The sequence below is a fragment of the Physeter macrocephalus genome, chromosome 17, assembly GCF_002837175.3.
Source record: "Physeter macrocephalus isolate SW-GA chromosome 17, ASM283717v5, whole genome shotgun sequence".
Classification (NCBI taxonomy): domain Eukaryota; kingdom Metazoa; phylum Chordata; class Mammalia; order Artiodactyla; family Physeteridae; genus Physeter; species Physeter macrocephalus.
The window spans coordinates 12,984,933-13,008,930 of record NC_041230.1 but is presented as its reverse complement, the minus strand read 5'-3'; the positions used below and the strand labels follow the sequence as shown (position 1 = coordinate 13,008,930).

Here is a 23,998-nt window from a genome sequence, read left to right as displayed (position 1 = left end):
CTTCTGTGCCTTTTTTCCGCCAGGGGTAATGTTAAATTGTTTTTTATTAAAGAGATGTGTGTGTTTTAGAAAACTTGGGAAACAGAGGGAAACAGAAAGAAAGGAATAAAAATCACTCATAATTCCACCACCCAAGGAATTTCATGCCCCTGTAAACATTTTGGCACATGTGCTTTCTCTTCCGTGGATATGTGTGTGTGCGTGTGAGTGTGTGTGTGTGAGTGTGTTTTATAAAAGCTGGGGCTCCCCCTTTGCAGTGTTTCATAATGCATTGCTTTTGCTAAGTGTTGTGAACATCTTCCCACATTTTAGTTATGTTGTATCATTTCAGGACCTGTATAGTAGTCTGTCACGTGGATAATCATAACTTCCTATGGCCAATCTCCTCTTGTGTATTTTGTTGAAGGTGTTTTTCCAGTAGACAGTGTGACAAGCGCCAGGAAGTTATTTGTCCATATCCTTGATTTCCTTAAGCTGAATATATATATCTGGGAGTGCAGTTGCTAGCTTAAAGGGTGTGCAAACAGTGACAACAGAAAGATCATCACAGGCGACGCTTGCCAGGTACCTGTTATGAGCCTGACACCGCGCTAAATGCTTTGCACACAAGGATTCCTCACATAAACCCCCGTGTGGTGTAACTTCGCATTCCCCTCGTTTTCACAGTTGAAAAAACCGAGGGGCAGAGAGGGTATCTGTTTATGGAAGGTCACAGCTAATCAGCGGAGGGTCTGAGGTGTGATCTTGGGCAGCCTGTCCCCAGAGCCCAACTCCTTCCGCACCACACTTTCCTGCCCCTCCACTGGTGGGGAGGGGAAGCGTCAGACACACACCGGCACCCGAGATGAGATAGCAGGCCAGACAGCAGGCTGAGGCAGGCACTGTCTGATGTTCCCGAAGGGACAGGGTCAGGCTCGACAGAAGAGGCTCTGGAGGCGCCTCCTGAGGACCAGCATGGGACTCTTTGTCTCCAGTCTTTTGAAGCCACAGATATTTTCAGCTTTTAGACCAGTCCCAGCTGGCTTCGGTTCCTGTAATTGCAGAAGTAATAAATGCTCATTCGTAGAAGTGAGTAGAGTAAAGCCAGAAGTTCCTATTAATATCCCCAATCTCGCTCTCCAGAGGTCACTGCTCTTAAGTTTAGTGTGTTTCTCTCTAGGCCTGGCGAGGGGCGTGATACAAATGTGTGTTTGTGTGTGGTCTGTACTTACATGCACATTCTTTTTTTCCCACAAACGCTTGAGTTGTAAGGAACACCTAACTTACAGTTTTTGTTCCCCTGTTCATCATGGCCCTCTTTCCTTGGCACTCTGCTCTGTTGATCTTGTGCGTAGTGTCCCAGCAGTCATTTGCTTCCACAGTCCTCAGCAGCGGACGTGTAGTTTGGCCCCTGCGTTTTGGTTCACCCGCATGTGCAGTGTCTCCACGAGCATCTGTGAGGCACAGTGCCCGTGTAGAAAGGCTTCCACTGGAAATAGTCTCAAAGGGGAAACGGTGGGGTCAGGGGTATGCTTCTTTGAAATTTTGATGTGTAGTCTGAAGTTGCTCCTCCAAAAAGCCTGGCCCGGTTTGCATCGGCCCCCCGCAGCATATGAAGAAGCCACAAGGCGCCTGACCCGCCCTGGTTCTGCCTCCCCGCAGGTACCTGGAAGAGGTGGGCTACACCGACACCATCCTGGACATGCGGTCCAAGCGCGTGCGCTCTTTACTGGGCCGCTCGTTGGAGCTCAACGGGGCCGTGGAGCCCAGCGAAGGGGGCCCCAGGGCCACGCCGGGCCCCGGGGGACTCAGCGGCGGCGAGTCGCTGCTGGTGAAACAGATCGAGGAGCAGATCAAGAGGTGAGCCCTTGGGTCTGGCGGGTGCATCCCTGTGTGCCTTCTCCGTCCTGAGGAAGTCAGCCGTGCTCTAGGGGCCGCTTCCTTCCTGGCGTGTATCGTGGGCTCCTCCGTCCCTTCCTTGTGGGGTGTCCGGGTTCTGTCTGGGTCCCCTGGGTTCCCCTCCCAGGCATCGCCTCGGTGCCGCTGTGCATCACGGCTCCCGCTGGCCCGACCCCCCCGAGGCTCAGGCCTGTGTGCTCCCCAGGAAACACCGAGCCCCTGCTGAAGTCAGACCCTGGGCCACACGCCAGGACCGGGGGGTGAGGGGGGCACAACATGTGGTCTCCGCCCCCAGGGAGCTCTCATTTGTTCATTGTAATTTGTCAAAATAAATAAGTTAATGGGTGGTGACGTGAGGTGCTATATAAAAGGCAGTGAGAAAGAGTGATGGGAGAAGTAGTACTGCTTCAGATGGGGTGACATCTGGGCAGAGAGCTGCATGGAGTGGAGGCTAAGCCACCCAAGTAGCTGGAAGGAGAATGTTCTAGGCGGAGGGAACAGCAAGTGTAAAGGTTCTGGGACGGGCAGAGAGGCCGGCGTGGCTGCAGGGGCGTGAGCACACGGGGGCTGTGGTCTGCGGCGCGCTGAAATCTCAAGAGTCAGATCACACGGGCCCTCCCGGGCCACGAGAAGGAGCTCGGAGTCTGGGGTTGTGGGAAGCCAGTGGTTTCGAGCAGGGGTGTGACATCATCTGATATGCTTGGTCTGCTTGGAGAAGGAGAGGCTGACGCAGGGTCAGGGTGGGAGCCGGGAGGCCGGACAGGAGACTCCTGCAGACGTCCAGGTGAGAAATGATGAACATTAGCAGTGGAGGGGTGAGAAGGGGTCCGCTTCTCCGTGGGTTTTTAGGGTGAGCCGACACTATTTAACGGACTGCTTGTGGGGGGAGAGGAAAAGAAACTAGGGGTGACTGAAGGGTGTGGTCTGAGCATCTGGGAGCTGCACTGACCCAGATGGAGGAGACAAAGGGTGGGGGGGCTTCAAGGGGGCCGTTCAGGACGAGTGGAGTTTGAGGTGCCTGTTTGACCCCCAGCGCGAGGGGCGGGGCACTTGACTCCTAAACATACCTCCAGTTCACCAGCACATGGGCGGGTTTGAAAGCCACGGGACTTGGCAGTCACTGAGGCAGAGGGCATCGATGGTGCCGAGAGGAGGTCCGAGGACTGAGCCCTGGGGGGGTGTCCAGCAGAGGAGGCCAGGCCGAGGCAGCTAGGGAGCGGGAGGAGAGCCTGGGCGCAGCGTTCTGGCGGAGTGGCAGCCATCCACCCGGGCAGTTGACAAGAACTCTCTGGGGCATCAGCCCCGTGGCAGAAAAGGAGGATGTTGGCATTTATCTGAACTTCAAATTCTACCCTCCTTTCTGCCCTGGAGTCAGGTTTGGAAAATAACCTCCTTCGCTAAAACTTGTCATCCCGATGGAGCCGTTAAACAGCGGGCCCGGGGTGGACAGGGGAGCAAGGTCTGTCAGTGGGGAGAGTGCAGGCTGTGAGGGGCCCGAGTGACCATGGAGTGACCGGTTCCTCTTTCTTGCTGGGCTTGTCCCCGCCACTCGCCTGCTCTGTGCTCGTGGTTTGAGCGGGCCGTGGGAACGGGGCTGCTGAGCCAGTGGCGCTTTGTTGTCCAGCTCTCCTTCTGACTCGGCATGTGCCAGGGCCGTGCCGTCAGGGTTGGGGGCTGGTCTGGAACTCAGGGAGGGTCAGCTCAGTGAGGGGTTGGGCCCGGGCTGTGGTCCCAGTGAGGGTTCCAGCTGGGGTGTGTCAGGCAGAGGCTGGGCTTGAAGCCCTGCGTGTGATCAGAGTCAAGGTTCCTCCGGGGTGAGGGTGGGCTCGGCACTCCTGAGAGCCGGATCCAGGCTCTGGCCCCCAAGCCTCGGTGCTCTCCCATCTGAGCTTTGTCGCCTGCCAGGACTAACGCCCCCTCTGCCCCCCTGTCGTGGGCAGGAACGCGGCCGGCAAAGACGGCAAAGAGCGCTTGGGTGGCTCAGTGCTGGAGCAGATTCCCTTCCTGCAGAGCTGCGAGGATGAGGACAGCGATGAGGACGACGAGCTGGACAGCGTGCAGCACAAGAAGCAGCGCGTGAAGGTGAGCACGTGAGCTCGAGGGGGTGCCCTCCCCTTCTGCAAGAGGACCCTTGCTGTGTGTGCAGAGCAGAGTGCCTCTGTGCGTGCTCTGGGGCTGCCTCTCAGGACTGGTCTGTGTCCTGATCATGTCCCTTCCCCGGGTCCCCATCTCCTGTCCCGCCGTGCCATTGCCTTAGGTACCTTGGGAGGTGCCTAGGTCTTTTCTGTCAGGGCCGGCCCCTTCACCACCTGCACCCCCGTCGTTCTCTCCATCCTCCCTCCTTGGGCTCAGATGTAACCGAGAGGCCTTTCCTGAATCTCCAGGTTAGGCCAGCTCTGAGACGCCCTCTCACAGTGTGCTCTCCTTCTGGCCAGGCTGACCACAGTCGGACTTAGAAATGTTTTGGTGTGACTCTGCCTCTGTCTCCTACAGTAGAACGAGGCGGGGACTGTGCGAGTCTTTCACTGTTCTCTCCCCAGCACCCTGAGGGAATGTGGCCGGGCCCAGGGCTCAGCCTGGAGCCAGGTCGGGGGACTCCAGGGGGGACTTCATAGGATGTGAGTGTCCAGTCTGCTGTTGGTGGCAGGACCCAGGCCCAGGGACACTGCCTGCAAGGTAGAGTCCACATCTCTTCAGCTTGGCCAGGAGATACGGCTCCCACTGCATTTCACCCCGCTCCTTAACTGCCAGAGCCCTGTGCTCCCGCCATCCTGACGCCGCTGTCTTTACGCGGGGCCGGGTCTCATCTGTCCAGTAAACATCCATGTGGGCCTCCATGGGCCAAGCTCTGTGCTGGCAGTGAGGACATGGAGACACCGAGGTCCGGTCCCGGCGTGGAGGAGCTTGGGGCCAGTGCGGGCTTCTGGGTAGTCACAGGCGGAGGGACGTGCCACAGTGGATGCAGGGACACGTGCCCAGGAAGGGGAGCCTGTGGGAGATGGCCTCAGGGGCTTTCCTTGACCCAGCCTTCCCACCCGAACTCCAGCCCTCCCTCCTCAGACTCACCTCAGACGCCCCCCTCCTCCAGGAAGCCTTGTCTGACTCGCCCTTGCTCCCCTTGCCCCCACAGGGTCAGGAGGCTCCTGTGGGCTCCCCCGGCCTGACCGGGACCATTCTGGGTCCTCCCTGTCTGGTGTCAGGTCTGTCCTGGCCTCAGCTCTGTGTCCAGTGTCCCCAGCGTGGCTCAGCGCAGGGTCCCGCGCAGGTCAGGCGCTCAGTGAACGCACTGAGGGGAATGGAATGCACAGAGCCGGCCCACTGGCACTGGGGTTGCAGGAAAAGGCAGGGTGTCACTGAGTCCGGGGTGTCTAAGCTTCTCCCCTGGTCCAGAAGGCCTGGTCCCTCCTGCCCCCCGTTGGGATTTTCACTCGTTTTGCAGGTGTCGCCTCAGCCTCCTCTGGGAACCCTCCCCACTCCTCTCCGCTCCTCCCGTCAGAAATGATCGCGGACTCCCTCGGCCTTTGTCAGTCATCGCGTAGGGGTCCCATGCTTCCCCAAGCCCTCTGTCTCCACACAGCAGACCTTCAGTGACCAGACCCTCATTCAGGAGACCTGCCCGTGACTCCCAGAGCGGCCGTGGCCTGGCTCTGTAACTGGGCACGTGGTTCTCTTTGTCTTGGCTTCAGTCTCAGGGGCCAATAGTCCCTGTCTCTGGGTTGCTGAGGAATTAATTAAACCGAGTTCATGTGTACAGAGCCCTTGGCCGCACGGTGGCTGCCAGGCCAGGTGCTCGGCGGCAGCAGTATTAGCAGTGCTTGGCAGGGGCCTGGCACTGACAGTGATTGCGGGACGTAACCGTATAGGGCCCCTCTCGTGGACTGACCCCTGCCATTATCTCTCTGGGCAGGCTGTCTGAACCTTGACCCTGGGTCTTCTCCCAGGAAGGAGGAGGAAGGCACTCACGTCCCATCCCCTCCTCCCACACAGGCCAGAGGCTGGCCCGCCACATGCCTGAGCCTCTGGGAGGAGGGGCATCAGCCATGCCCTCGAGGAATTCACAGTCTGACTGAGGCTGGGCCCAGGCAGGGAACACTTAGGAGGGAGAAGCCTTCCTGGAAGAGGTGGTGTTTGGAACCAGTGGTCTCCGAAGCACTTAAAGCAGAACTCGGATGCAAAACTGTATTTGAGGGCTTCCCTGGTGGCGCAGTGGTTGCGAGTCCGCCTGCCGATGCAGGGGACGCGGGATCGTGCCCCTGTCCCGGAAGATCCCACGTGCCGCGGAGCGGCTGGGCCCGTGAGCCATGGCCGCTGAGCCTGCGCGTCCGGAGCCTGTGCTCCGCAACGGGAGAGGCCACAACAGTGAGAGGCCTGCGTACCGCAAAAAAAAAAACCCAAAAAAACTGTATTTGAAAATTCTGAAACTCCCTTAAGCCATTTAAGTGCAGCCTTTGAAGTGCCAAGTACACAGCTCCCGGATGGCACTTTATGTAAAAACACAGTGATGCTTAACGCCACAAGAGGGGAAGGAATCATACGCAAGATGTCACTTCGTGAGGCTGCATCTCAAAGGTGTCCGTGTGGGGAAACACAGGTGTGATGCTGCTCGTAAATTCACAAGCCTGGGATTTGGCCCAAGTTTGTGAATTGAGGAAAACAGGATGATTTGGTTCTTGCTCCTGGTTAAGACCGACTGTGGGAAATAGCACACTCAGTGTTCACTCGCCCAGCATTCTGTTTCTCAAAGTGGAGGAATAGGGGTGTTTTCTCTCGTTCTAAAAGTGACTCCTGCTTGTTATGTAAGAAAACAAAAATTCAGCCCGTGTAGGAAGTTATAAGGAAGACTTGGAGGACCTCAGGTAATCTCACACCCCAGAGCCGCCTTAGTGTATAAGGAACGGCTTGGACCTGCTGACCTGGGCGAGGGGCTTCACTCTTCTCAGCCTCAGTTTTCCTTGTCTGTAATATGGGGATAATAATTACAATAATGGTAATTATTCATGGGGTTGTGAAATCATCTATGTGAAGCTTATTCAGTGCACTGAATAACCTAGAGAGGCTGGCACAGTAAGTGTTCATTATTATTACTGTCGTACCCATGGATCTGTTCTCGCTTTGACTGAGCGCCTCCTTCCACTCGTAGACACACATATATCTTCCCTCGCCCCCGAAACAGGCTGTCATATTATCTGACATTTTTTCACGAGAAGTACTGTGCTGGGGGGGCGGGGCATGGGGGAGCAGGAACAGCCTGAGTGAAAGCCAGGAGGAGGGCCCTGTGCGGGGATCACTGCTGGAGGCAGCAGGAGCGGAAGGGGTCTCCAGAGCCAGGCTGGGGGAGCAGCTCCTCCAGTGAGGAGCAGCCCTGAATGCTCCCAGCAGGGGGAGCACGGCATCAAAGTGTGGGGCTGGGGTGGACCCTGCGGGCCGAGGCCAGGAGCCTTGGTTTCTCTGTTCCTGGAGACTGGGTGGGCTTGGGCCCATGCAAGAGCCCCTGACCCCTGGTTGTCTCCACGCTCCAGCTGCCATCCAAGGCCCCGGTTCCTGAAATGGAGGACGAAGACGAGGAGGACGACTCAGAGGATGCCATCAACGAATTTGATTTCCTGGGCTCAGGAGAGGACGGAGAGGGCTCTCCAGACCCCCGGCGATGCACCGGAGAGGGGACCCACCGTGAACTGGGTGAGTTGGGGGTTTTCCGGCCCACCTTCCTCACTGCAGGCACACACAGCCGCCTGCAGCTGCTTCCTGCCCCAGGGTCTCCACCGGACGGATACACTTCCTGAGAGGAGGGTGGCCAAGGAGAGCGGGAGGCCTGCACCACGATGGCCAGGCCTTCGCTCCTTCCCTGGAAAACCCCTGTGGGGACACAGGCAGGCCTGGCTCTTCCTGAGGCAGGGCCTCCAGCCCTCCACTCGAGCAGCCAGTTGTTGGCGGACCTCGGAGGGGGCGGGGTGCACAGGATGCAGACCCAGAGTGGGGAGGCAGACGGGGCAGTGCTGCTGCTGCTTCCTGTCCTGTGACTCCAAGCCCCGTGGCCCTCGGGGGTCATGTAGGGTGGCTGGGGACTGAGGCCCCAGCGAGGGCAGCCCATGGAGTATCCCATCTCAGTCTGTCTCCTCTGCCTGTCCGCCATCCCCACCCAGAGCCTAGGGCTTCCCGGCCTCCCCACAGCTGCAGGAGAGCTCTCGGTGGTGGGGAAGGCATCGCCTGCACGTGGCTGAGTGAACCAGTCAGTAACTCCTGCCCCGTGCCTTGTCCCTGCAGAAAGCCGGCGGGTCAAACTCCAGGGAATTTTGGCCGACCTTCGGGATGTGGATGGGCTGCCACCCAAAGTGACCGGCCCACCTCCCGGCACACCCCAGCCCCGGCCCCACGAAGGTAAGAGGCCCCTCCACCCTGGCCCAGTCCTGAGGGGCCCACGGCAGGGGGAGGCTGCAGAGCTAAGCCCAGGGCTTCTGTGTCCTCAGGGTCGAGGCCCAGCCTCTAGTCTGCAGCCTCCCTGTCCCAAAAGTTCGTCTGTCTGTCTCTGTCTCCCTCTCTTTTTGTCTGTCCTGCCCTGTCTGTCTGTCTCTCCCTGTCTCTTTCTTTCCAGCTGTGATTCTTGATCTTGTCCTCTCCCTGTCTCTCTTTCTCACTCCTTACCTCTCTCTCTGCCTCTCTCTGTCTTTCTCTCTTTCTCCCTGCCCCTCTCTGCGCCCTCCCTCCCCTCCCCCTAGCAGGTTCCTTTGGCTTCTCCTCAGACGTTTTCATCATGGACACTATCGGGGGCGGGGAGGTGAGCCTGGGGGACTTGGCAGATCTCACCGTCACCAACGACAACGACCTCAGCTGTGATGTAAGTTCTCGGTGCCCACCCCCCACAGGCCCCCATGGGGCGTCGGCACAGTGCCGGGACTGGCTGAGCTCTGACCGCGTGCCCGGCCTGTGCCCAGCCCCTCACACACGAGGACGATGTGAGGTCATTCGCCAGCTCACTGTTTCACAGGGGGTGCCGACACAGACAGGCAGTGGGACTTGGCTGGGGTCACCGAGTTGCCCGGCCTAAAAGGCCCTGGCGCCTGTGTTTAAACCGTGCTGCCAGGCTCCTTCTCCCGGCGATGCTCCCTCCCACCCTGGGCTTCCGTGCACCTCAAGTCTGGGACCCACCGCAGGCAGGAGGCAAGGGTGAAGGGGGTGCTGAGTCAAAGTACAGCATCAGAGGAAGGGGGCTCTGGGCTGGCGGCAGTTAGGGTAAGAAAGGCTGTGCAGGAGGTGAGAATTGAGCTGACTTTGGAAGGGAAGGTGACTTTATTTATTTATTTGTTTGTTTATTTAGTTATTTGCACTAATCCCATTCATTTTATTTTTGTTTTATTTTATTTATTTTTGGCTGCATCGGGCCTTCGTTTTTGGGTCTTCGTTGCTACACGTGGGCTTTCTCTAGTCGCGGCGAGCGGGGGCTACTCTTCATTGCGGCGCGCGGGCTTCTCGTTGTCGTGGCTTCTCTTGTTGCAGGGCTCAGGCTCTAGGCACGCGGGCTTCAGTAGTTGTGGCTCACGGGCTCAGTAGTTGTGGCTCGTGGGCTCTAGAGCACAGGCTCAGTAGTTGCGGCGCACGGGCTTAGTTGCTCCGCGGCATGTGGGATCTTCCTGGACCAGGGCTCAAACCCATGTCCCCTGCATTGGCAGGCGGATTCTCAACCACTGTGCCACCAGGGGAGTCCCCGGGAAGGTGACTTTAAACCACAAAACAAAAAATCAGGCCGATCTGGTATGTTGGGCTGGAATGAAGGGAGACCTTAGGGCCAGTGTCCTGAGATCCGTGGCCAGGCCTCTGGCTATCTGGGCATCTCTGAAACGGGCGCGTGTGAGCATGTTGCTGTAGCAGGACATTTACCACAACTTCTAGCAAGATTTCAAGTGATCCCAGCAAGGGTAGGACACTGCTGTGGGGTGTTGGGAAGCGAGACTGGAGCGGAGGGTTTGAGCAGGGAGCACGCTACAGGGCTCCTCTGCTCTCCCCGAGGTGAGACCCACCCCCACGGGGCAGCGTGCATGGGAGGGGGTAGACCCTTCGGCCTAAACTTCTGTGGCAGAAGTGGTGACCTTAGGGGACAGAGCACAGATGAAGGGTTTCATCAGGGGTACACCTCATCTTGGGGCAGAGCACTGAGGCTTGACTGACAATCTGCTCGTCTCCTTTTCCGAGTGGCCCTCCCCAGGTACCCCACCTGGAGAGCGACACCATCGTCCACCAGGACCTGTGGGGTGTCTCTGGGACTCTCCCTCCGAGGCCTATTGATTCGGCTTCCCAGTCTGTCCCCACTGTGTGCTTGTCCCCATCTCCACTCCACAGCGTCTGGCCTGCCTCACCTCTCCCGGGGAGACTTCCCTCAGGACCTCTTCACCTCTCTCTCTACAGGCACTCTTGTCTTCCCCAGTCGAGCCCCCCCACGGGGTGGCCGGAAGAAGCTGTGTCATTTCCTTGCTCTAAGCCCTTCTGTGGCTCCCCTGTCGCTTGGGATGAGCTGCACATTCCTGAGCGTGGGCCACTATTGTGGCTCCGGCCAGCCCTCCTGGCCTCGTCTCCTGCCGCTCTCTCCCTTGCTTTCTTTCTGCATCCCAGGCCTCGGCTCGGGATCCACCCTTGCTGCCTCTGCCTCAGGGACTTTGCACATGCAGTTTCCATCCTCTGTCCCCTCCCCTTATCTGGTTACGTCCTGATGGCTCATCAGTTCCTCAGGAAAGCCTTATTGACCCCCCACAGAGGAGGACAGGCTGCCCCGTACCTCCTCTCAGTGCATTTGTAATTTGTGGCACTGCTCGCAGTTCATAATCCCCTGCGCTATGGAGACATCTGATTGTCTCCCCCAGGCTCCCTCTGCATGGTGAGATCCCCAGGGTTTGGGCTCCCCTTTGCCTCCCCAGAAGCCAGCCCAGTCCCTGCACACTACAGGCACTTGCTGAGTGAGTGAGGGGACACTGCAGGCAAGGAGGAAGTGGGAGAGGGCTGGGCTGGAGGCCAGTCTGTGAGGTGCCCTGTGTGGGGCTGGGAGTTGGTGTCTGCGGGACAGCTGGGATGGACGAGCAGACTCTGAGGCAGTTCTCCCACCCCAGCTGTCTGACAGCAAGGATGCCTTTAAGAAGACCTGGAACCCCAAATTCACCCTCCGCTCCCACTACGACGGCATCCGCTCCCTGGCTTTCCATCACAGCCAGTCGGCTTTGCTCACTGCTTCCGAGGACGGCACGCTCAAGCTCTGGAACCTGCAGAAGGCGGTCACGGCCAAGAAGTGAGGAGCAGCCCCAGGGTGGGGGGGTGGGGAGGGCATCTGGGCGCAGGGGACAGGGTGATGAGGGGCTCCCAGCGACATCCAGCTCCTCTGTCTCCCCTCAGGAATGCCGCGCTAGACGTGGAACCTATCCATGCCTTCCGGGCTCACAGGTAGGGAAGTGCCCCCAAAGGCAGCCTGCCCCTTGGCCCACTCACTGCCATCCTGGGGGCTGAGGCAGGGTGGCAGGAGGGCTCTGAGTCCCTGTGACCCTCTGCACACACCCATCTCGCTCATGGCGCTCTGCAGACTTTCACTGCCCCCGTAGCTGGTTCTCAGCACAGCCTTCGGAGGAGGAAACAGACACGGGGAGTGGGACAGGCACCTTGCCTGGATGGCACCACCAGAGGTCCAGACGCTGGATTCCTTTTTGCCAGCCTTGAAAAATGCTAGTGGAGCACTTCAGGGTCCTGTGGGGGACGGGGAGCCTGGAGTTTTTCGTCTCCCCGCGTCACCCGACTTGGTATCCTCCAGGGGCCCCGTGTTGGCAGTAGCCATGGGCAGCCACAGTGAATACTGTTACAGCGGTGGGGCAGACGCCCGCATCCACAGCTGGAAGATTCCAGACCTCAGCATGGACCCCTACGACGGTTACGGTGAGGACAGCTCCCTCCCCTGCCTTCCTTTCCCCCACCCACCTGCCCCTGGGGCCTCTTGGTTCCCGCAGCCCCAGGCTTCACGCTGGGTACTGGGGTGGACATGCCAAGGGCTCCTGGTCTGGTGAAGCACGGGCCAAGGCGATTCAGCACGTGCCCGAGGGTGGGATAAGACGAGGCAGCAGCAGGGGCGGTGGGGGAGCGTCTCGCAGAGGACCTGATTGGGCTTGAGCTTTGGGGCCGGGGACCAGCCCGGGCGAAGGCGTGGTGGGCCTTGGCAGCTCTCTGCGCTCAGCTCTGCCCGCGTCTGCGTGGTCAAGCGGAGGGAGCCGGCAAGGAGCAGGTAGAACAGGTGAGATGGAGACTCTAGCTGGGCCAGGCTGTAGGGAGTTTGGCTGTATCCTTGGGTCACCTTTAAGATTAAGTGGAGAAGTGACCAGACTGTCACATCTGTTCAGTGTCCATGTCCCTGCCCTCTTACGCCTCTTCTGATGACCCTTTTGATCACACACATGGCTCTGTACTACAGGCTGTCATGGCAGAGTTTAGAGGTCTGTGTCTCCTCTCAGAGAATGTATACTGTTTTCTGAAGAATAGTCTCACCCTTTCAAAGGTCAAGGGTCAGTCCCAGGCAGTATCTGCTCTAGACTAAGCAAGTTGTCACACGTCGGGTGTCAGCAGGACCCAGCCAGAGCACCCTGTGTGGACTCGAGTGACCAGTGAGGCAATGGTGGGAACGACCAGAGGGCTTTGGAGAGATGGGGCAAGGCCGTGCTCTTGGGCAGAAAAGACCGCCGAGACCGAGGGTGGGGCCAGGCTGCAAAGGGTCCCAGGGCCACAGAGCCACCCTTGTCCCTCGTCCCCTTAACTAAGTCCTAAAAGGTATGTCTCGAGCAGCGGCTCTGTGCCAGGCACTAGCGCGGGCCTGCGGGGATGGCAGGGAACAAGGAAATCTCTACCTTCTGGAACTTCCACTCTGGGGCGCCTTCAGAGCCCTAAAACCTTCACAGAACAGCTAGCGGTCAGAGCGGGAGCAGCTCTGAGGGCGTGAGGATTTGGGTACGAAGCCGGGCGAAAGGGCAGCTCGAGCTCAGTGCCTGCGTCTCGGCAGAACTGGTGCCCCGGGGCTGTCCCGGCTGCGGCCGGGGCCGGCGGCCCTGACGCAGCCCTTCTCTCCCTCCGGCGGGTCCAGACCCGAGCGTGCTGAGCCACGTCCTGGAGGGCCACGGGGACGCGGTGTGGGGCCTGGCCTTCAGCCCCACCTCCCAGCGCCTGGCCTCCTGCTCTGCCGACGGCACCGTCCGCATCTGGGACCCCAGCGGCAGCAGCCCAACCTGCCTCCGTACCTTCCCCACAGCGAGCGGTGAGTGGGGGGACATGGGGGTGTGCGGGACCCTGACAGGTGGCACAGGAGCCGTACAGAGCTGGAGACCCCCAGAGGAGGGGCGCCTCCTGTGCCCCCCGCACCCAGGGAAGAGCGGGGCCGTTAGGCAGCCTTCTCTCCCCTCCGCCTTCAGATCATGGGACCCCCACCTCAGTGGCCTTCACCAGCACCGAGCCTGCCCACATCGTGGCCTCCTTCCGCTCTGGCGACACCGTCCTGTATGACCTGGAGGCTGGCAGTGCCCTCCTCACACTGGACTCCCGGGGGAACAGCGGTAAGGGAGGGCCCCAGGAATGCCTCCAGGGCCCCAGTTTCTCCTGTGGCTTTGGTGACCTGCTGCCCAGTCAGTGGAAAGTGGCTGCCCTGCCCCCTTGGGGGTCCTGAGAGGGACGGAGATTAGGTCCCTGTCACTGCCATTATGGACGGCACAGTGCTCGGGAGGGCTGACTGGAGAGACGTCACGAGGGGCTCGCCCGTGGGCCGCTCGGTGGGGCAGAGGACCGTCTTCACGTTTGTCGTCCCTCCTGCTTGCCCCGAGGCCACATGGTGTCCATGGCACAGGTGAAGCACTGGGCCCGGGGCCAGCGGCCGAGTGCCCCGCCCTGCGCGCTGTCTAAGCAGAGGGTGGGCGTGGGATGGTGGTTCTCCTCCGATCTTTGTCCCGCCCGGTCTCCCTGATTCCCTCCCACCCTCCACCCCTTCCCCTCTCCCTCCTTTTCCTGTCAGGCCCAACCCAGATCAACCAGGTGGTGAGTCATCCAAGCCAGCCCCTCACCATCACCGCCCATGACGACAGAGGCATCCGCTTCCTGGACAACCGGACAGGTGAGGCCCAGCCTTCCTGGCCCCCACTTCACTTGTGCTCACGGGGAGCAGGGGTCAACCAGGCTCAGATGGCAGACCTCCTGGTGTCCACGTTGAAGGCTCAGTGTCCCTTCTAGCCCCTTCACCTTCCCAGGCAAGGCGCAGAGTGGAAAGTAACCTGCTGCCCCCCCTCTCTCCCTTCAGGGAAATCCGTGCACTCCATGGTTGCCCACCTGGATGCAGTCACCTGCCTAGCTGTGGACCCCAATGGGGTATTCCTGATGTCAGGAAGTAAGTCGGGAGCCCCCTGGCTCCTAAGGAGTGAGGGCGTGTGCCTTTTCCAGCAGGCTGGGGAGAGGGAGAGGAAGAGGAAGAGACCCAGGCTCTGGTCCCGAGGGAGTACTCCGGGGGCTCCCTGAGGGTGGGGAGCTGGCGGGAGTGCTGTCCGAGCAGGGGCCTGGAGCCCCTCCGTGGCTGGAGCGACAGTGGTCACGAGGGTGGGGACGGCAAAGCACTGCACCGGAGCCCACCGTAGGCCCTCTCCCACATCATTTCGTTGGATTTGAATGAGGTTGGTACTGTTATTCCCACCGCGCAGATGTGGTGACTGGGGCTAGAGAAGTCACTTCACTTGGTCACAGCCCACTGGGTTGCAGGAATTGAAGTTCAGGTTTATCTGACTCTCAGTCCCCACGAGAAACTTTAGCATTTGGTGCACCTGCTGTCTGTGGATAAAGGCACTGAGCCCCAGTGAGTGCGGGGCTGCGCCTCAACGGGATGGGCTGGGACTTGGGCGGATGGAGAAGGGGCTGGAGCTCCCCAGGGAGTGAAGGGTGTGCGCTGGCGGTCACGGAGCCTGCCCTGGGGTGTCGGCGAGCGAGTGCACACACAGGCGTGAGCAGTGGCAGTGGCGGGCAGGGGGTGGCCCAGGATGGCGCTACAGCTGCCCCCAGGGAGGACGCTGGTTGAGGGGACAGTGAGATCAGGCCCAGGCAAAAATGCAGCACAGGGCCCAGGGCCCCCCACTGCAGCCCACCGGATCCCGGTAACACCTAAGTCCGGCGGTCTCCCCTCAGTGGCTCATGGCCCCAGGGCCTGGCGCAGCCTACTCCCCCCCACCCCCCGCCTGCCTGCTCAGGCTGTCAGTCTTCAGGACCTGCCCCTGGCTGTCCCCACTGCCTGGAAGGTTCTTCCCCCTGCCTTATCCCCTGGGCCACACGGTCCTCACACTGACTGACTTGGCGCTCACAGCACTTGTGACCGCCTGGCCTCGTTTATCCTGTTCTCTTGTTTACTGTCTCTCGCACACTGGGACGCAGCGCCACAGGGGCAGGGAGATTTCCCTGTTTTGTTCACCACGCCCCCGAGTGCAGGACACAGTAGGTGCTCAGTGAACAGTCGGTGCCTAGATGGCTGGATGATAGGCTGGTCAGAAGGGCAGTCCTTCACACTGGGCATCTGGAGGCAACTGGGCAGAGGAGCGAGCCCCACCCAACTCCCAGGCCTTCGGACGAGGCCAGGTTCGGGGGGCGGGTCTGGGCAAGGAGGCGGGGGGACCCGGAGCTGCTGGGTGACGGCCCCTCCTGCTCCCACATCTGCACAGGCCACGACTGCTCCCTGCGTCTGTGGAGCCTGGACAATAAGACATGCGTTCAGGAGATCACGGCCCACCGCAAGAAGCACGAGGAGGCCATCCATGCTGTCGCCTGCCACCCCAGCAAGGCCCTCATCGCCAGCGCAGGTGCCGACGCCCTGGCCAAGGTCTTCGTATGATGCCCACCTGGCCCCGCCCAGGCCGCCACGCTGGCTGGGGAGCGGGGCTGGGCAGGTGGGACTGAGGTGAGGGGCCAGGTGGGAGGGAGGCTTGGCTTGGGGGGGCAGAAGCCCTTGCGTCCTCACTCCCGATGGGGCCCTCACAAACACCCCTTCGCCTGGCATTTCCAGAGGGTGCCAAGACCCGAAATCCTAGTTGGGATGCCCTGTGAAAATTGCCAAGGTAGCCCCTGGGCATTCAGAGGAGGGGCTGGGGCCTGGAGGGGCTGGAGCTGCCTGGCCTCTTGCACCCTGGAGGTCGTGGTCCAGTCTCCCCTCCCTTCTGTCCCCCATAGGTGATTCCCAGCCTTGGTCTGGAGGCCCCAAGGCCTGGCTTCTTCCTGCCTGCCTTGGAGCCTGGTGGTGCTAACTGGCCCTCTCCCCAGGAGGCCCTCCCCTCGGCCCATCCTTCCCCGGGCATCCCGCCGGGGCGTGGCCTCCTTCAGGAATCGCCCTCCAGGATGGTCTCTGGGAATTTTCTCTTCACCCTGACACCCACTCCAGGTCTCTGAGCTGCCTTCTCAGGGGCCGTACAGCCAGGGCTGGGTGTCCATAGGGATTAGCTTTTCCAAGACGCCAGAAGGTGCCAGGTTCTCTCTTTGAACCCCTGACCCCTCCTTTCCGCTTCCCTGGACTCGGGTGGGAGCTGTGCCGGGAGGAGCCCCCGATGCCCCCGCTCTGGGTCTGCCGGGGCCCCGGAGCCAGCTGCAGGCCGGGCTGTCCTCCGTGGAGGTGCGGGCCTGGCCCACCCCGGGAGCGCGCCCAGTAAACCCCCTCCCCTCACAGCTTTCCAGACACTACCCAACGCCGCCAGGGCCAGTAACTGCCTGGGGAGCTGGTGATGCCCTCGGGGGAGGTGCCCGCCCCTACCTCCCCCCAACACTCCTCCAAGGGCAGCCCCCCAAACCCCCGTGGGGTCACCCATGGGGAGAGATGGCCTTCTCTTGCCCCTCCGTGGTGCATGGAGGGTGGAGTGGGGTTCCCCCGGGTCCCCCGTAACTCCCTGTATATCTGTATAAATAAATGGGATTTTAATGGAGCCCCACCCCCACCCATGTTGTTATCACTGTGTGATAGTCTGTCTGTCTCCTCTCCTGACCCTCCACTCTCTTCCTCTATTTATTTCACTCTCGTTTTTGGGTTCCACCCTGTGCCCTCGGGCCCCCTTCCAGGTTCCTGTTTACAAGCCCCATCCCCTCTGCCCTGGGCTTGCCTGTGAACCTTGTCTCAATAAACCCTTTGGAGTAAGATGGGCGGCGGTGCTGACTACTGAGGGGACCGGGGGACTCGCGGGAGGAGTAACTGGCTCTGCCAGGGGTGGGTGGAGCTTGGCGAGGGGATGTGATGGGTTGGGGTTTCGTGGTAGGGCGGGGGTGCAGAGAGGGGCCCAGAGCTTGGGTGGGGCGTGGGTGGCGGGACGGAAGTGGGGGCAAGGACCGAATCTCCCAGTGCCCCTCCTTTCTGTCCCTAAGCGCTCCCTCCCCAGGGGCTACAGCAGAGCCCTGACTAGCAGATGAAACAATGTGACGGTTCAGCTCCTCATCCGCCCTCCCCCCGCCCCCTGCGTGATGGTTGGTAGTGAGGCCAAAGTGCTAACCCAGAGTACTGAACGCCCCCCTTCTCTCCCTGCCCCACGCCTGGGCCTACATGGAGTGGGAATGAAGGGAGACCCTGGGACGTGCCCGCGCGGAACACCTCTGCCCTGCTGGGAGCTGCCAGAGGAGGAGACACAAGTGCCTGACCCCTCGCTGCAGGTGCCCTGAGGAGTCCATTCCCTTCTCCCTTCTCTGCGGTGGCTGAATCACAGTAGTCGGCTGTGCCCTCAGAGCCCTTCATGTGCCATTTCACCAGGTCCCCACAACCTCAAAAAGTGGGGAGCGGAGCGTTATGCACGTGTTGCAAAGGACGAGAGGTGGAGGCGGGGTCTCGAGGAGCTTGCTCAGGTCCCAGCAGGATACAAGTCAGAAGTTGTATCCAGTCCCTTGTGACTCCCTCTGCTTGCTATGAGGCCTCTTTGCCTACCAGCCAGGGATCATTGGGCAAGTCCTGGCCCCTCCCTGGGCCTCAGCCTCCCCTGTAAAGTGAGCCTGTCAGTAATGCCCACCTCCTGGCTTATCAAGGGCTGCACCCCAGTGCCCGGAACAGGGCCTGGCTCCTGTCAGGGCCCGATGAACACTTGAGGAAGGATGAAGGCCCGAGAAGTACACACTCATGTTAGGATTTCACTGTGGTGGTCGTCCGCCGGTCTGGACAGAGGGCATAGGTGGGCAGATGGCCATCAGGTGAGGCTGACAGGAGCCCAGCTATGGCTGCCATGCGGCCTCATTGCCCCCTCATCCCTCTGGGCTCTGTGCAGCTTCCCCAGGTGGTGGTTTAGGGTTTCGCTCCAGCCTCAGACTTCCTTCCCCAGCCCCAGCCAGCCCCCGGATGTGGTGACAGATTCGCTACTGTGCCGACCTCAGCTACCCCCAACAGACCTTTACCAGGAATGTGGGCTCATCGTGAGTTCCTCATCCCCAGCCAGCCCTGCTGGTCGGGAGCCTAGGCGGCGGTGGCCCACCTCTACTGGGATGCCTCTGGGGCTCAGCCAGGCCCTGGCCCCTCAGTGAAGCCAGTGGTGGTAGCTACTCCTTTGGTAATCTTGGACAAGTCACTTTGCCTCTCTGAGGGTTCAGCTTCCTGTACGTAAACTAAATGGTAGCCACTCATTATTAGCTGGGGAGGAGAAATCAAGTCGGAATTGGTCCTGGAAGAGGTGTTTTATGACAGGCCTGGCACATAGTAGGGCCTCAATCCATACTTGCTGAATGACTAAATGAACAAGCCCACCCACAAACACCTGAGTGCCTGAGATGCCCACCCCTTTATCTCAGCTCATTATAGCCACAGTCACCATTACTGAGCTTCTGCTGTGTTGTAGGCACCCTTAAACCATCTCATTAATCCCCACAAAGACCCTCTGGGGTCAGTCCTATTATTGTCCCATCTAAGAGACAGAGAAACAGGCTCAGAGGGGGGAGGTCACCAACCTAAAGTCACACAGAGACAGATACGTGCACACTTGCCCAGGAGAGAAAGAACTATGTACTCTCCATCTATGAAGTGGTGTGGATGTGTGGTCCTCCCTGGTCGCTATGGTCCTTTCAGGCACCCCCAGGCTTATCTTTGGCTCTTCACCCTCCTAAACACTGGGGTGGGGTGGGGAGCTGATGGAAGGAAACTACACCCCTTCTCCACCTGCCCTGTGGCCTGACTCTCAACGCGCGCACGGGTTAACCCAGCCCCGGCCCCTGCAGTTTGCTCCTGGCACTTTGGCCAAGGTCGCTGGAGACAGACCTCTGCCCATCTGGAGGTCTCGGTCTTCCCACCTGTGTAATGGGCTCGGGAGTGGGGGGGAGGGGGCGGGCGTGGTGACACCCTGGGAAGAGGCAGGCCCGGCCCGGAGAGCGGGCCAGACCTGACGCCGCCTCCCACCCTCTCCCCAGCGGTGGGCGCCGGATGCAGGCCAAGCGAGACGGCCCCCTTCCTTAAAGGGCCAGACTCCTCCTCAGCCCCGGCCTCGCGACCTGTGGGGGAGGTGAGGGTGGCTTGCCCCTCCCTCTCCAGCTCAGGGAAAAGTCAGCTTTCCAGACTTGGGTGTGAGGTGGGAAGGAATCAGTCTCGCCTCCCTTCCCCGCATCTCCCACCCCAGCTCCCCAGACCCTGGAGCGGGAGGTGCCGCCCCCAGCTCGGAGGCGCTAAGCCCGCCCTCCTCTTCCGCCCGCAGGCCCTCGTCAGGCTCCGCCCTCTCGACGTCACCGAGCCTGCGCCGATTGGCCGACTGAACTGTCACTCCGGACACTTCCTCCTGGGCCGCAGCCGCCGAATTAAACTTTGGAGTGGGAAAAAGAGCCACCGGCGCCCGGCGCCGGACGACCCTCCCTTCCCTCCCACCCCCCGCCACCCCACTGCCGCCGGTAACACCCCCTCCTCTGCGGCCCCCGACCGACTTTTTCTCCCACTTCCGAGACCCGTGAGATTCCCGCCTTAGCACCCCAGCCCTCGGAATCCCTCTGCCCATTCCCAGGCCCGCCGTCGGATCCCTGGGAGCCATTCGATCCCCGACTCAGAGACTCCTGCTCTCCACCCCAAGATCTGGTGAATCCCTCGAGCTCCCTTCTTATATGGGTCCTCTTCTTAGAGCCACTGGATTCTTGGCTCCACCCGCTCCCTTTCCAATCCCTTCTTTCTCCAGGGAGCCTTTGGATCCTGGGCTCTTCTGATCCCTGTGACCCCGGCCTACTAGATTTTCTTTTTTGATTTCTTGGAATCTCCCAATCGCTGGGCCCCCCAAACCATTAGATTTCTCCTTTCTGATCGTCTGTGATCCTTTAATCCCCGGGCGGGCGTCTGATCCACTAGATTCCTTTTCTCTAACTTCCCAGGGTCCCACCATCCTCGAGTTCCCTCAACCTGCCAGGATTCTCTTCTCGGATCCCCGGGATCCCCGCGCTCCTACCACCAGCTAACGAGAGACCTCGGATCCAGGGACCTGAGCCTCCCTGCTCAGGCTCCTGCAGCCGGATCCCGGGTGGGCGCCGGGCGGCGGGTCCTGGGGCTCGCCCTATGGCCGCCGCCCCCTCCCATCTCGCTGGGCTCCCGGGCTCTCCCGGGCCGGGGTCTCCTCCGCCCTCTGGCAGCTTGGAGCTGCAGGCGCCGCCACCGCTGCTGCCCCATGTCCCGGCGCCGGGCTCGGGGGTGTCCTTCCACATCCAGATCGGGCTGACCCGCGAGTTCGTGCTGTTGCCCATCGCCTCCGGGCTGGCCCGCGTGAAGCAGCTGGCTTGCTCCATCGTTGACCAGAAGGTGAGGGCACAGGGTTCCCCCCAGCCTGGGGAGAGGTCTGGAAGAGGGGGGAGGCGCTGGCAGAGGCGATCTCCAGCCCAGTATAAGGAAGAGGGAGAGAAGGGGGATAAGCCTCGGGCGACTGAGGGGTGGGGGGGGGGCATTGGCCCCCAGTTACCTCCTCACCCCACTACTCCTTTGAGAGAGGCCTGGTCAGGGGTGGGGTGCCCCAGAGGCCTCCCCAAATTGCATGTCCCCGCCTGTTGTTGTTTGCTGCAGGCAGCATGGAGGAAGGGAGGGACCCGTGAGGTGTAGGAGCCGAGAGGAAGGGGCAGGTGGGAGCAGCATACGTCGGGAGACCTCCCTGTCCAGGCCTATCCCCGGCCTCCCATTTGGTGGAAACAGTAGAAATTGAAGCCAGGCCGGCCATGGCGATCAAGTGACATGTGTGGGCGCGGGTGCCTGCGGTAGCTGCCAGGGGCAGGTGAGGTCTCAGAGTCCAGTCTCTGCCCTCCCCCAGGCTTGAGTGCGTGTGGAGGGGCAGGTGTGCCTCTTCACAATCCCAGAGGCTCTGAGCCCTCTGTCCCCTCTCCTGACCAGTGTCGTCCCTACCCCTAGCTCTAACGCTAGTCTGTTAAAACGAACCTTCCCCAATCCCACCCCACTCGCTGCTTTGGACACCAGGGTCGCTGGGGTTGGGGCCTGGGGGAGCACGGCAGGGGGAAATCAGGCGGGACGCCATGCTTGGATTCTAGAATGTTAAAAGTTAGAATAAAAAAAAACTGGAATAGTGGGCTGCTCTTGTTGTTGGAATTTTGGACTGTAAAAGTGTTAAAATGTTAGAATTCTAAATTGTTGGAATATGCAACTGCTAGGTAACTGAACTCCTCTGACATTAAAGTGTTCAAACATTAGAACCCGAGGTTGTTGAAATACTAAAACATTAAAACGTTGGGATATTTGATTCCATCGTTGTTAGACTCCTAGAACACAGAAATGTTAGAATTCTGGAATGCTGGGTCGTTGAAACCCTTTCATGCTAAGATATTCAAATATTAGAATCCTAGTCTGGCAGATTCCTAGAACTTTAAAATATTAGACTACTACTAATCTAGGTTATTAAACTCCTAAAACTTATCATGATAATTTGTTAGAATCTAGAATGTATAATCCTATAATGTGAGCATGCTGGAATCCCAAAATACTCAAATTGTAGAATCTTCGTAGATTCCTGGGAATGAATTCTTTGGGCTGCAGACAAAACATTAGGAACTGGGCCAACTCCCCCATTTTACAGACAAGGAAACTGAAGCTTAGAGAAAGACCTCCAAGGCAGTCAGGACCCTGGCAGTCCTGGCCACCTGTGGACCCTCTCCCAGCAACAAGAACAGATATAGCTTCCTTTGCCACCTACCCCAAACCCCAAAACTAGCAGGCCCAGCTCGCACACTCAGCCTGCTCCTCGGGAAAACAGGCTGGGGAGAGGGCAGATTGTCCCCTGGGTGAAATTCTTTATCCGATGCTCAGGTCCTCAGCCTACCCCCTCAGGCCTCACCGCAGTTTTATTTTCTGCCCCACCCCCCCCACCCTGTCCAGGTGTGGTAGGGCCCCTTTCCTTCCTTCCAGTGGCTCCACCTGGGCGGTTTCACTTTCTGTTCTACCAGGTTTCATTTCCTGCCCCGCCTCCCCAAGCTGGGGACCGGGACACCTGGGTCCTTGAGGCATTGGGTGGGGGACACTGTGCCAGTTTCCAGCTCCCTTGAGCCCTACCCTTCCCGCACCCGCCTCCCCCCGCAAACTAGGAGTCCTAAATCCCCTCCTTCCAGATCGCCCAGCACCAGTGCTGGGCCTGGAGCCAGGTAACAGGGACAACAATAGATCCAGGAAGGAAGCTGGGGGTGAGGGGGAGCGGGAGGTGGTGGGGAGATAAGGGAAGGGGTGCTCACTCAGCCCTACCCCCCTCCATCTCCAGAAGGTTCTAGGTGCCCACGCTCCCAGAGCCACTCTCCCAAACTCTGGCCAGCTCTCTCTCCCAGCACACCTGGGGCCCTGGCACCCTGCCCGGCTCAGCTCGAGCTGGGCTTGGGAGGGGGCGGGCAGGAAGCGAGGGGCTGCGGGGTCTCTGAGTTTCCGGGGGAAACAGCTGGCCCTGCCCTGGGAGGGTTCCAGACCGCTGCTTTGAGCTTTTCCGTCACCACCTCCCTCTCCCGCCCCTCAGTTCCCCGAGTGTGGCTTCTATGGCCTTTACGACAAGATCCTGCTCTTCAAACATGACCCCACGTCGGCCAACCTCCTGCAGTTGGTGCGCTCCGCCGGAGACATCCAGGAGGGCGACCTGGTGGAGGTGGTACTGTCGGGTGAGAGGCCGAGACTACATATTGTATCATTCCACTTACGAGGCACAAAGACAATTACGCTATTTTGTTAGAAGCCAAGAGAGTGGGTACCTTTTTGGCAGCTGGAGTTGGGTGCGGGGGGCGCAGTGGTTTAAACTTCCATTTATCCATCAGTATGCTGGTGACATGGGCGTGTACAGTTTGACAATTCATTGAGCTGTGCATTTCTGATACGTCCTTTCCTAGACCTACGTGACACACTGATGTAAAGTTAAAAATGTTTTGCTGCCTGTGCCTCCTCCCAATGAAATGCTAAATTAAATCAGACTCTGCAGTGTGAGATGAAACCCGGGTACCTGTATTTTCAGCCAAAATCTAGTCCACCCACTGGCCATTCCCATTTGATGGATGGGCAAGCTCTCAGCACTTAGAGGACTCTTTAGCCCTTGGTTCCTTCAGGAGGGTGGGGTAGGGGGGTGGGAGGTGCCTTACTCATGGCTGTATGTCCTCCCCTGCCCCCCACCCCCACCCGGAGTACTGCAATGCTCCGTAAAATTTGTTGGATGGATGGATGGATGACAATTAGAAGTTTGGATTAATGGGACTTCCCTGGTGGCGCAGTGGTTAAGAATCCGCCTGCCAATTCAGGGGACACTGGTTTGATCCCTGGTCCGGGAAGGTCCCACAGGCCGCAGAGCAACTAAGCCCGTGCGTCACAACTACTGAGCCTGCGCTCTAGAGCCCGCGAGCCACAACTGCTGAGCCCACGTGCCGCAACTACTGAAGCCTGGGCGCCTAGAGCCCGTGCTCCACAGCAAGGAAGCCACCGCAATGAGAAGCCTGTGCACCGCAACAAAGAGTAGCCCCCTCTCGCCTCAACTAGAGGAAGCCCACGCACAGCAACGAAGACCCAACGCAGCCAAAAAATACATTTTAAATAAATAAATAAGTAAAGAGCATAAATCATTTAAAAAAAGAAGAAGTTTGGATTTACGTCCCTTGTATAGGCTTGCCACCCTTGGATTTTTATCTTCATCTTGGTCTCTCCCCAAAC

At 59.6% G+C, this 23,998-nt stretch overlaps 2 protein-coding genes across 7 annotated transcripts; both read left to right on the top strand.

The window, feature by feature from the left end:
* Positions 1 to 1,635: 1,635 nt before the first annotated feature.
* On the top strand, positions 1,636 to 16,978 carry STRN4 (striatin 4). Of its 2 annotated transcripts, none has more exons than XM_028477955.2 (14): positions 1,636 to 1,839; positions 3,819 to 3,960; positions 7,398 to 7,557; positions 8,143 to 8,256; positions 8,619 to 8,713; positions 10,974 to 11,149; positions 11,254 to 11,301; positions 11,663 to 11,784; positions 12,977 to 13,147; positions 13,302 to 13,442; positions 13,895 to 13,993; positions 14,177 to 14,263; positions 15,576 to 15,811; positions 16,081 to 16,978. In XM_028477955.2, the coding sequence occupies exons 1-13, from the start codon at positions 1,682 to 1,684 to the stop codon at positions 15,743 to 15,745; spliced, it is 1,683 nt and encodes a 560-aa protein (XP_028333756.1). In that variant the 5' UTR covers positions 1,636 to 1,681; the 3' UTR covers positions 15,746 to 15,811; positions 16,081 to 16,978. The 2 variants fall into 2 exon arrangements, with proteins under 2 accessions (XP_028333756.1, XP_028333755.1); XM_028477954.2 differs by having other exon boundaries at positions 8,595 to 8,713.
* Positions 16,979 to 17,117: 139 nt separating this feature from the next.
* LOC114484132 (serine/threonine-protein kinase D2-like) lies at positions 17,118 to 23,430 on the top strand. Of its 5 annotated transcripts, none has more exons than XR_008615522.1 (4): positions 17,118 to 17,538; positions 19,551 to 19,740; positions 20,209 to 20,629; positions 22,827 to 23,430. XR_008615522.1 is itself a non-coding variant. In XM_055079004.1 (4 exons), exons 3-4 carry the CDS (start codon positions 20,390 to 20,392, stop codon positions 23,034 to 23,036), a joined length of 450 nt encoding a protein of 149 aa, XP_054934979.1. In that variant the 5' UTR covers positions 19,285 to 19,361; positions 19,551 to 19,740; positions 20,209 to 20,389; the 3' UTR covers positions 23,037 to 23,430. The 5 variants fall into 5 exon arrangements, 3 of the variants coding, with proteins under 3 accessions (XP_054934979.1, XP_054934978.1, XP_028334138.2); XR_008615521.1 differs by lacking the exon at positions 22,827 to 23,430 and adding an exon at positions 20,888 to 21,456; XM_055079004.1 differs by lacking the exon at positions 17,118 to 17,538 and adding an exon at positions 19,285 to 19,361.
* The last annotated feature ends 568 nt before the right edge of the window (positions 23,431 to 23,998 follow it).

Coding starts and splice junctions, on each gene's coding strand:
- STRN4 (XM_028477954.2), top strand. CDS start 1,682: ATGCGGTCCAAGCGCGTGCGCTCTTTACTGGGCCGCTCGTTGGAGCTC. Junction 8,257..8,594: donor CCAGCCCCGGCCCCACGAAG/GTAAGAGGCCCC, acceptor CCCTCCCCCTAG/CAGGTTCCTTTGGCTTCTCC. Junction 11,302..11,662: donor CATGCCTTCCGGGCTCACAG/GTAGGGAAGTGC, acceptor GGTATCCTCCAG/GGGCCCCGTGTTGGCAGTAG.
- LOC114484132 (XM_055079004.1), top strand. CDS start 20,390: ATGGCCGCCGCCCCCTCCCATCTCGCTGGGCTCCCGGGCTCTCCCGGG. Junction 20,630..22,826: donor GCTCCATCGTTGACCAGAAG/GTGAGGGCACAG, acceptor CCCGCCCCTCAG/TTCCCCGAGTGTGGCTTCTA.